The sequence below is a fragment of the Lotus japonicus genome, chromosome 2 (assembly GCF_012489685.1).
Source record: "Lotus japonicus ecotype B-129 chromosome 2, LjGifu_v1.2".
Lineage (NCBI taxonomy): Eukaryota > Viridiplantae > Streptophyta > Magnoliopsida > Fabales > Fabaceae > Lotus > Lotus japonicus.
In genome coordinates this window covers 66,846,838-66,858,841 of record NC_080042.1, presented here as the reverse complement: position 1 = coordinate 66,858,841, position 12,004 = coordinate 66,846,838, and the positions used below count along the sequence as shown (strand labels likewise).

Sequence of the window (12,004 nt, the reverse complement as noted above, 5' to 3'; positions counted from 1 at the left end):
GATGCTGTGCATTCCAAGCCCTTGGGACCCTTCGCCCCGATAACTCCTCCAAATGATACGCCCCTTGACCAAGCTCACGCAGAATCCTGTAAGGTCCTTCCCAATTAGGTGATAACTTCGAATCATCAGGCCCCTTTGCCTTCCTACGCAGAACCAAATCACCAACTTTCATTTGCCTCGGAACCACTCTAGAGTTGTATCGCCTTTCCGACCTCTGTTTTACCATCGCTTGCCTTAAACGAACCTCTGCCTGCGTTTCCTCTGCCAAATTGAGATCAACCACTCTGTTCATGTCGTTCTGCTCTTCATTATAAGTTGCCACCCTGAAATTTACATCCTGCAATTCTGCTGGTATCATTGCATCTACCCCGTAAGTCAACTTAAAAGGTGATTCGCCAGTAGTCGATTGAGGAGTTGTATTGTACGCCCAAATGACTGTGATCAACTCTTCAGCCCATAATCCTTTAGCTTCACCTAGACGCTTTCTAATTCCATTGAGAATGACCTTATTCGCTGACTCCACTTGTCCATTTGTCTGAGGGTGCTCAACTGAGGCGAAACGCATCTCAATTCCCATTCCTGCACAAAAATCCTTCACACTCCTGCTTGTAAACTGTGTCCCATTGTCTGAGACGATAGTTGCTGGAACGCCAAATCTGCAAACCAACTTTCTCCAATAAAACTTTTTGACTTTTTCTGCTGTTATTTTCGCCATTGATTCCGCCTCAATCCACTTAGTAAAATAGTCTACCGCAACCAAAATAAACCTGATCTGAGAACCTGCCGGAGTGAACGGTCCCAGAATATCTACTCCCCACATTGCAAATGGCCACGATGAACTTATTGAGCTAAGAGTCTCAGGCGGCGCCTTATGTAAATCTGCATAAATTTGACACTTACCACACTTCTTCACATACTCCATACAATCCCCTCGTAAAGTTGGCCAATAGAACCCTGCTCTGAGCACTTTCGCCGCCAAAGATCTTCCCCCAACATGACTTGCGCACACACCTTCGTGAACCTCAAACATGATTCTTTCCGCCTCATCCTTGGAAACACATCTCAATAAAGGTATTCCAATCCCTCTTCTGTACAATTGACCGCCTAACAATGTGTAACGACTTGCCTCGCGAATTTGATCCTTAGAAAATGTCAGCACATCAGAACCTTCTGCCTCCAAACATTTTTTGATACGCCCTATCCAATCTGAATCCGCTAAAGTTAACACCATCATTGTCTCATCTTCTTCGATACTTGGGCTGCTTAAAACTTCCTGGATGACTGATTTATTGTTTCCCGGCTTCTTGGTGCTTGCTAACTTTGACAGAATATCTGCCCTTGTATTCTCCTCGCGCGGAACATAATTGACCTGCACTATGCCTATCTGCTTTATCAATCCTTGAGCTTTCAATAAATACTTAGCCAGCTGTGCGTCCCTCGCCTGATATTCACCCTGAATTTGTCTGGAAACTATCTGAGAATCTGTTTTAATTATTATGCTCTTGACTCCCATCTCGATCGCCAACTTTAGCCCTGCAATTATAGCTTCATACTCTGCCTGATTATTGCTTGCTTTAAAGTCAAACTTGAGTGACTGCTCAACTGTCACGCCACCTGGCCCTTCTAAAATGATTCCAGCTCCACTGCCCTTGACGTTAGACGAACCATCTACAGACAAACTCCATTCACCAACTTCCATATTTTTCTCACTGGAAGACATTTCATTAACAAAATCCACCAATACCTGTGCTTTAACCAGACCTTTCCTGTCAAAAGTGATTTCAAATTCTGACAATTCAACAGCCCAGGAAACCATTCGTCCAGCCAGATCAGGCTTTTGCAAAACTTGGCGAAGTGGCAAATCTGTTTTTACCACAATTGGAAAGCCTTGGAAATAAGGTCTTAATTTCCTGGCGGATATGATTAGAGCTAATGCAGCCTTTTCAATTTTTTGGTATCTAATTTCAGCTCCTTGAAGAGCATGACTCACAAAATATATGATCCTCATATCATTTTTATTTTCTTGCAACAAAACTGAACTAACTGCATTATCAGAGATGGAAATAAACATTGATAATGAAATACCTGGAACTGGTTTGGCTAAAATTGGTGGCTTGGATAAATGATCCTTCAAACTGTGGAACGCCCTCTCACATTCTTCAGTCCACTGAAAAGTTTTGTTCTTCCTTAAGCATTGAAAAAATGGTGCTGATTTTTCCCCAGAACACGGAAGAAACCTGGATAAAGCTGTTATTCTTCCTGTTAACTTCTGCACATCTTTAACTGAGGTTGGACTCTGCATATCGAGTATCGCCTTACACTTATCAGGGTTCGCCTCAATTCCTCTCCTCGTGATCATGAAACCCAAAAACTTTCCGCTTTGAATTCCAAACGAACACTTTTCCGGATTAAGTCTCATGTTATGCTTTCTTAGTTCGCCAAAAGCTTCTTCGAGATCAGAACAATGCGCCACCATTTCCTCTGACTTGACCACCATGTCGTCTACATAAATCTCCATGTTCCGCCCCACCTGCTTGTCAAACACCTTATCCATCAACCTTTGGTATGTTGCTCCCGCATTCTTCAGCCCAAACGGCATAGTCTAATAGCAATAGTTCGCCTGATTTGTCATGAAAGCTGTTTTCTCCTCGTCAGGCTGATACATTCTTATTTGATGATATCCTGAGTATGCATCCATGAGGCTAAGCATTCCGAATCCAGATGCCCTATCCACGAGCTTATCAATATTCGGTAAAGGATAAGAATCCTTAGGACAGTGCTTGTTCAAATCTGTATAATCTGTGCACATTCGCCACTTGCCATTAGCCTTCTTCACCATAACAACATTCGCCAACCAAGTTGGATACTTTACTTCCCTAATGAATCCAGCCTCCAGTAACTTATTTGTTTCCACCTTTACAGCCTCTGCCTTTTCTTCGCCCATCTTTCTTTTAAACTGAACAATAGGTTTCACCCCGGGATTTAAAGCCAATTTGTGACATATAAATTCCGGATCGATTCCTGGTAAATCTCTTGCACTCCATGCAAACAAATCCATATTCTCAGATAATAATTTTACCAACCTGTTTTCCTGACTTGTAGTTAAATTGACACCAACTTTCAAGTTTCGCTCACCAATTTGGATCGCCTTAGTTTCCTCTTCTGATTTCATCTTGTACTCACTGAATCCTTCTCGAGGATCCAAAATAATTTCTGACTGTTCTAAATCCACCTCATAGACTCGATGCCCCTCTTTCACTGCTTTCTTACCCATGTGCCCATACTGCTTAAAACTTTCTGAATAACACTTTCGAGCAACCATTTGATCAGCCTTTAAAATTCCAACTCCTCCTTTGCTCAATGGATACTTCGCCGTTAAATGTCTTGTAGAAATGATCGCCCCCAATCTGTTTAGTGATGGCCTCCCAATAAGTACATTGTACGGTGAAGTACATTTTACTACCAAAAACTTAATAGCAAATGCCTCCGCATTCTTCCCTTCTCCAAAGACAGTTTTCAATTCCACATATCCTCGAACAAATACTTTTTCTCCAGAAAAGCCCACTAAAGAACCATCATAAGGCAACAAATCAGATTCATTTAGCCCCAACTTTTCAAAAGCGTCACCATAAATCAAATCCGCCGAGCTTCCTTGATCCAGAAGTACCCTCTCAATTTCATAATCAGCAATCCTCAGCATTACAACAATTGGATCGTCTTCGTGAGGCTGTATTCCCTCAAAATCTCGCACAGTAAACGTTATATCGGGTTGATTGGTTGCCCAACTTCCCCAATCGTTAGAGTAAACAGCATTAATGGAGTGAACGTACCTCTTACGAGCTGAATTAGTCATTCCTCCGCCACGAAATCCACCAAAAATAGAATGAATTCGCCCCTTTGCTTTTCCATCCGGTTGCCTATCTTGACCACCACCCTCAATCTCTTTTCCATCTTCGGTTCGTCTTGTTGAAGTTCCTGCTTCATCTGAATTGCTTCGCCCTTCAAGCTGCTTCATATACCCAGCCTTTATCAATTTATCAATCTCCTTCTACAAAGTAAAACAGTCATCAGTATTATGCCCTGAAATCCTATGATACTTGCACCACTTCTTCTTGTCCACGTAACCCGTTGACGGCTTTGGCTGCCGTGGAAAACGAATAACATTCGCCTCCAAACACGTGTGCAAAGCTTCAGTCAAATTAACCGCCAAAGGTACTGCACGGTCATTTTGGTTCCGAGTCCACGTCATCGAATGTCCTGGCCCACGCACTCCATACGGTTGAGCAAGATTTTTGAAATTAGAACGGTTATCAAATCGGCCGTCATAACGGTTACGATTATTATACCCTGCGTTGCTACTCTCGGTCCATCCCTTCGAATATTGATCTGCAACCGCTCCCTTCTTCGTCTCAAACTGCTGTTTCTGCCCTGGAACCGCTGCATTCGGGCGGTTGTTCTTGATCCGATCACTCTGCTCCTCCCTGATGTACCCTTGTACCCTTTCGCGCAAATGCACCATTGTCTCCACAGGTTTTCTACTCAGATTACTGTTCAAACCACCTGGCTTCAAGCCCAATTCAAAAGCTGCAATGCAAATTTCTGGCATTTTATCCTCCAAATGAACAGATAATTGATTGAAACGCCCCATGTAAGACTGCAAAGTCTCATTTGGTCCTTGACGAACATTAAATAATGTCGCCGGAGTTACTTTTTGTGCACGACTGGTAGAAAACTGAGACAAGAACTTTGTAGATAATTCAGTGAAATTGACAATTGACCTTGACGGTAGAGTTGTAAACCAAATCATCGCCGATTTCTTAAAAGTTGATGGCAACATTTTGCACTTCAACGCGTCTGATGCGCCTACAATGACCATTTTCGTGTTGAAATACACTAAATGGTCCTTTGGATCTGAATCGCCATAGTAAGAGTCGAGTTTCAAAGTCTTTAAATTGTCTGGGACGGCAGTGTTCGCTATTTCCTCTGTAAAAGGTTGAAAGTCCACCACCGTCTCAGCCATTCTTCGATCGCCCTCTCGTAAACCCTGAGTCTGATTGATATCAGTAAGTTGATTCTGTAACTGTTGATTATGTTGACGAAGTTCATTGAGATCGTCCATGATCCGCTGAAGAACATCGGGAGGAACATCATTTTGTTGAACATGATTCCTCTCTCCGTTCGCCCCGGATCGAGTCACCATTGCGGTGAAAATTGAAGCCTAGGAAAGTATCCAGGGCCCCACGGTGGGCGCCAATGTTCCGGTATGGAACCGCAGACTAAGGCTAACCAATATCGAGAGTAAGCGAGAGTAAACAAAGCGAATAAAATGCGTGAAAATGATAGGATCCTGCCGCTTGGGCGGTCCTCTTCTATTTATAACTTGGGTTTTGGTCCGGCTGGACCATGGGTTGCCCGGCCCATTTGTTACATGATAGTGATAAGCCCAAAATAAATGACCCGGTTCGCCTATATCAGTCCAGGTGTGCCAAAGGCACCATGAAGACGCCATCATTTTTTCTTCTTTTTTCTAATCCTAAAACATTTGCATCATCTTTAATTCCCACAATATCTATCATGCAAGTGGAGAAGGAATATCCAATACACGCGCAGCCTCAACAGCTTTCCAGCTGTGTTCAATATCCTCTGCAATCCTCTTTGCATCAATAGATGCACCAAGAAGGCCACGTTTGGTGAAACCAATAGCATATAGTCCATTTGAGCCTTTCCATCCATTTGGGAATGGCTTCCTGGGCAACCCATCTTTCTCACTAAACATCTCATTGTCCTGAATCACAGAAAATTAATTTCAATCTTAATCAGTATACATTAATCATATAAACTCCATCATGTTTGAAAACTCTTCTGAATGATAAGCTTTTGCGAATAACTTTTGAGTCTCAGAATTCTGAGCAAAAACTTTTATAAATAGTTTTAAAGTTTGAGAATTCATTCTAATAAAAGATATCATATCATAATATCAATGATGAGAGTAAGTACCAAAATTATATACCAAAGTTAGTAACAAAGTAAAGAAGAGTTAAGGGAAGCACCTTTAACCAAGAGGGTACATTGCTTTTGTAACCGGTTGCTAGTATGATGGCGTCAAAGCTCTCAACTTTCCCATCAACAAATTCCACTGCATTGCGGGCTAGTCGTTTAATCCCCCGGCAAACCTACACAGATTAGACAACATCCATCTAATGTTGGAAACAAAGAAACAAAAAAAAAGAACATGTTTTTATTGTCTTCCAAATCTCTGCATTAGAGTAAAAAAAAGCATTTTTGTTGATTAAGACATGAAAACAGAATATGATGCAAGCAACCTACTAGCATTTTTGTAGACTACTTCCCATTAATTTACTTTTTATTTAGCTTAAAAAAATAATTCTCACTCTATACTAAGTGAATGTGAGTACGTGACGCCTCGGCCAATATTTAGATATCTAGAATTTGAAAAACTGAAGATATACAGACTTTTTGTTTTATTATGTGCCAACCTTTTATCAAGAATGAGATTTTGTCATTTGCCGGGATTGATCCTTACACCTGACAACTCATACTGCTTGAGCTATCAGGAGTGAATATGTACTATAAAGTAATTTACAATAAACAAATCTAGAATAAATTATGTGGAATATTCAAGTTGTTCTAACTCTAACCAAAACTCAAAATCTAAGAAAAAAACTTTTCTATTAGATTGGAATAGTGTGGGAAGCTTACCTTAATTTTGCCACTTTTAATCTTAGCTAGTGTCCCAACATCCAAAACCGGTGTCTTGCCGTACAAGTTCTTGAGCTCTATAGGACCAATTTTAGGGCGGTGAAGACCCAATTGAGCAGTGTCCCCAAGCATGAGATCTGACATTAGAACTAAAAATTGATCAACAAATCTTATGGGAAGCCACTTGAGCAACCACATAGACAGCCCAAAAGTTGATTTCCCTAACATCTGCTGTGGCAAGATATGCACCTGCATCACCAATGGAAAGAAAAAAAATTAAGAAAAGAAGTGGAAAAAGTAATGAAATGCTTACTGCTTAAGAACCTTTTTAGGTAATTGTGGAACATATAAAAAGACTAATGACAATCATCTTTTCATGCTCCCAGTCACTGACAGTGATTCTATTCAGAGAAAAGAGTGATCTCAAACTCGAAGGTGCATGTTATTCTAAGGATTTTGGGATGCTGACATTGTTTGCGCATGCAAACGGATTCCAATGAAGTGAGAGAACAATGGCACAGACTCTTTGAGGGAATTTTTTCTAGCTAGTTATATAGCAAATATAGTATATTATGTGTTTCACTCTCCAGTTTCCAGCTTTTTCAGAAACATGGGTCTTACTCTTACATCAATTAGCATTTCAGATTGGCTATCAAAGCACTATGAAGATTTGGACGGGAGCTTACATCATTATTTTATATATCCTTTAAATATTGCACCTCAAACTAAGTATTTGGCTCATTTTTTAACTTTCATTAGTTTGATGTTTGGTTAGACGGTAAAAAATCATAAAATTATGATGAGCTAAAATTTCATTACACGAACAATTTTTCTTAATTTTTTGGATTGTTCATTATGATTTTAGTTTCATTATAATTTTTCATTTTGTATTTAAACATGCACTAACTTCATGTTTAGAAACTCGTTTGAAAATCCAGACAAAGCTAAAATCATAGTATAGTTAAACAAAAATTGAGTGAAGTTCCTTGTGTAAAATATAATATTGACTCAACCGTGATTTATGAACAAGTTTCCAAATATGCACTAAATCAGGAGAATTAGTATATGTTTGGAAACTCATCTAAAGGTGATTATGAAGTCAGAATATATACTAGAGATAAACTTTTTTGTGTAACTTCTAAGTGAGAAAAAAAAATAAGGGAAGAATATGTTACTGTAAAGCATGTTATATGGAAGATCTTTGACATGATGAAGATCATGAGTCTAAGTAAACTCACCGTGTCTCTAACCACTAGGGAAGGGCGAGCATTGTGGTTGCAGAGATCCAAACAAACCTCCATGCCAGAATTCCCACACCCCACAACCAAAACACTCTTCCCACAAAACATGCTACCACTCTTGTACGAGCTAGTATGCAAAACAGTCCCATCAAATTCCCCTATCCCTTCAATTTTCGGCACCGCCTCGTCCGCATTCTCTCCAGTAGCCACAATCAGCCACTGGCAAACATATTCCGTGGTCACCTCCTTCTTCATCTCCTGAGTCTTCACCCTCCAAAACCCGCACACGCGATCGAATTCAGCACTGACCACAGTTTTCCCGAAAGCCGGCTTTATATCGAAGCGATCAGCATAGGTATTGAGGTAGGCCAAGAATTGCTCTTTGGTTGGATAGGAGGGCAAGTTCTTGGGAAATGGCATGAGGGGGAGCTCACAGAATTGCTTTGGAAGGTGAAGCCGGAGGCGATCGTAGGTTCGGAGCTGCCACATTGAAGCTAAGCAATCAGCTCTTTCAAGGATTAGGCTTGGAACACCTTTGTGTTTAAGGCATGCTGCTGCTGCTAGCCCTGAGGGACCAGCACCCACTATCACTGGTCCCGGAACCCATATAGGGGGGTTGCTTACCATTTTGTCCATCATTATCTGGTGGTGAGGATAATCATGGACACTTTTGAATTCTAGTTCCTTCAAGTAGTCCATGAACATGAAGAAAAAAACTAAAATTAAAATTAGAGTAATAGATGAAGTGAGGGGAAAGACTTTTCAAGAATTTGAAGCCTGCTAAGCTTTAGGAGCTGTGAGCTGATTTATGCCAAAGTGAAACTGATCTTCCAGAATTTGAGCAAGATGATCCTATGAGCGAGCGTGATGGACTGATGGTGCTTGGCAGAGAGCACGGTGGTGAATGCGGTGATATTTGCAAACGACACTCTGACACTCAAGTTAAATTTAAGATCTGAGAAAATCTCAGTCTAGAAAAGCAAATGAGTTGTCTAGAAGTAATCAGATATGTGTGGATATTGGGATTTGGAAATAGGGTATTCTAAAGTCTAATTTACTTGAAGAAACTGAGGCCTGAGAGTTTGAAGTGTGGTTTATGCTCGATGGAGGAGAAAGCGGGAAGTAAGAGAGACTCAGGAGCTACAAGGAGAAAGTCTAGGAATAAAGGGCTGTTATTCACAAAGGGATTTGTACTGAGGTAGTGGTTAAATATATACATATATATATATGAGTTGGTCAGTGCTCATGAGTGTGTTAAAGGGGTTTGGTTATGTAGGACATCTCCATGTTGATAATAACTAATTGTGTTATGATATGTAGATCACTAATAGTACATACATTTCCATTACTCCGTGTTTTCTTTTTTATTTTACACTTTTCATTATATCATATCATATATGACATTCATTTTTTCTCTTTTTTCTCTTCTTTTTATCATTTAGAGTATCATCTATGCCTATTAGTGTCTGCCCAACATTTTCCTAACTAACCTTAACCAACAACAACCTTTCATCAACCCAAAGAAACAAAAGAAAAAAACTTGGCAAAGCACAGAGGGGAGGGCAAACATTCTAGCTTGCTATAAAGACAAAGTAGCCACTCAGATATCCTATTGATGGTTGAGGAATAGTACTTTCAACTAAATTCATAATAAAGTGGGCATGACATGGAGAAGGTCAGTCAATTCCAAGTGTGATTTTTTGGGATGTTTTGTGTAGCTGGGTCCATAAACAGTTATAGACTGCTTGATTTAAAGGCTATTATTCATTATATATGTTCATTATGAAACACAAAAATAAAAAATGAGACTAACACTTCCTTTGGTAGAGAAGAGAGAGGTATAGAAGAGAGAGTAGAAAAGAGAAAAGTTGAGTGAGAAATAGTGTATATTTATATGTTGTTTGGTATGGTAAAGATAAAGGAGAGAAGAGAAATATTAAGGTGAATGAGTGAAAAAAATTATCTTTTAATTAAAAAATCATTTTTAAATACAAAGAAAATAAAATTGGCAGACAGAATGCAGATAGTGGTGGTTTTAAAATGTTCCAACTGCAAGAAATGAAAAAAAAAAGTGAGGTTAGAATGCTGCTAGATGCGGTTAGAACCGCCACTAACTGCATAAAACAGGTAGAGAAAAAATGGAACAGTCATCGAGAAATGTGAAGAAGTCAAAAAAGCGATCGGAAAAATCTCACCCTCTATCTCTCTTTTGTATACCGTGTTCACGTACCAAACATAGACACCTCACCCACCTCTCTACTATCTCTCTTTCTTTTCTCTCTTCTCTATATTTCATGTCTACCAATTAAACACAGTGTAAGTGTCATCGATGGATATTATCAAATGACTAAAATTAATAAAATATATAAACAAATATTTTTTTCTTTATCTTTTTCATTTATCTCTCTTCTATTTCTTTTTCCTTTTGAGTATTTATTAAATGTCTACATTGTACAAATATTTGCACCCCATTTTCCTTAGCAAATACTAGTCACATAAACCTTGAGAATGAGTATAGCCCACATAGCACTTAAAAATTAATTTTGAGTATTATTTTACTTACCAATTGCCAAGTGGTCTAATGATCATGTCTTCAGTAAAAATAACTCCTATGAAAATTACTTCTAGTGTATAGATGCTTAAAATCGCGCGAGTAAACAAATAATAAAACCTATTAAATGGCCGAGGCTTGCATCTTATTTAGTATTTCTAGTTATTAAATTCTTTAGAAATATATTGAATTTAATGGTAATGCACAGCCAGTGTAAATATTTTTTATACGGATTAACAATGATGGGTAGTTAAATCAAAAAAATAAATTTTTAATTTAATTAAAATAAAAGCGAACATAAATGCCTTTAAATAAGTGTCACTCGATCAATTATTAGATGTCTGTGTAAAACATATTTACCAATGTTCTGAAAACCGGACCGGTCATCGAACCGGTCGAGGCATTGGTTTAAGGTTTAAAGGTCGAACTGGGGTTAAACCGAGGTCGAACCGTATTAATTTAAATAATATTTTTTTAAATATACATCTTTAAAATAATTATTTAAAAGTATGATATCTCTATGTTATTTTTCAATATTCTACTGCTATGTTATTTTTCAATATATTTCAGTTGTATTTGTTTGGTACTCAAGCAAATCTATATCTCTTCATGCATTTGATCAGTATAAAGGCAGTCTATAACAAGTGTGGACAAGTTTCTTTTTCATTAGAATTAGTTTTGGCCCTTGGAATCACAAAAAACTTTTTCCCATAATTTTTTTATAGAAACAAAACACAAGAACATATATTTCTAACTAATATATTTTTATTATTTTACATTTCAATTATTAATTTTAAATATATATCTTTATTCATAACAGAGCAATCATAACAAGATATCTTTAATTTTTTTTTTTGAAAGTATGATATCTTTAAATTGGGTTTAGGGTTATTTTCTCTCTCTACAACCTCTCAAGTCTCAACTTCTCTCTGCGTTTCTACAGCCTTTGTTCCTTTCTTCTTCCTCTCTTTGTCTCCATGTTCTTTTCTTCTTCCTCTCTTTACCTCCATGCTCCTTTCTTCTTCCTTTCTTTGCGTGTGATACTTGCCTCTTCAGATCTGTGACTCAGGTTCCCTTTTTTTTCTCTTCTATGCTCGTTGCTCCTTCCATGGCCGCCGTCCCTTGTTTCTGGTGGTGCTAGATTCGGTGTGATTGAAGGTTGCTGGCTCAGGGTGGAGGTGCTGCTACGGCCGCCGCAGAGAGGGAGCTTGCCGGCGCTCAAGGAGAACTGGAAATTGGAAAACAATCACCTCGTTCACGTGGTTTCTCTCCTCTGTTTCACGATCTGCTTTTTTTTTTTTAAACATCATCTAAACGACGTCGTTTCGGCTTGAATGAACAGACCGGAAAAAACCGGCCAACCCGCGGTTTTTACCGGTTTGGCTGGTTCAAGTCCGGTTTTACCGGTTCAATTACGGTTCGATGTGCAGCCGGTTTTAGAGGAGTTCCGGTTCCGGACCGGGGAGGGCTCCGGTTCCCGGTCGAACCGGTT

General features: G+C 39.1%; 1 protein-coding gene across 1 annotated transcript; it reads right to left on the bottom strand.

The window, feature by feature from the left end:
* Positions 1 to 5,322: 5,322 nt before the first annotated feature.
* Positions 5,323 to 9,166, bottom strand: LOC130738961 (indole-3-pyruvate monooxygenase YUCCA2-like). Its single transcript, XM_057591144.1, has 4 exons — positions 7,959 to 9,166; positions 6,721 to 6,969; positions 6,051 to 6,173; positions 5,323 to 5,785 (listed from the first exon to the last, which is right to left on the bottom strand). Exons 1-4 carry the CDS (start codon positions 8,664 to 8,666, stop codon positions 5,573 to 5,575), a joined length of 1,293 nt encoding a protein of 430 aa, XP_057447127.1. The 5' UTR covers positions 8,667 to 9,166; the 3' UTR covers positions 5,323 to 5,572.
* Between the last annotated feature and the right edge of the window lie 2,838 nt (positions 9,167 to 12,004).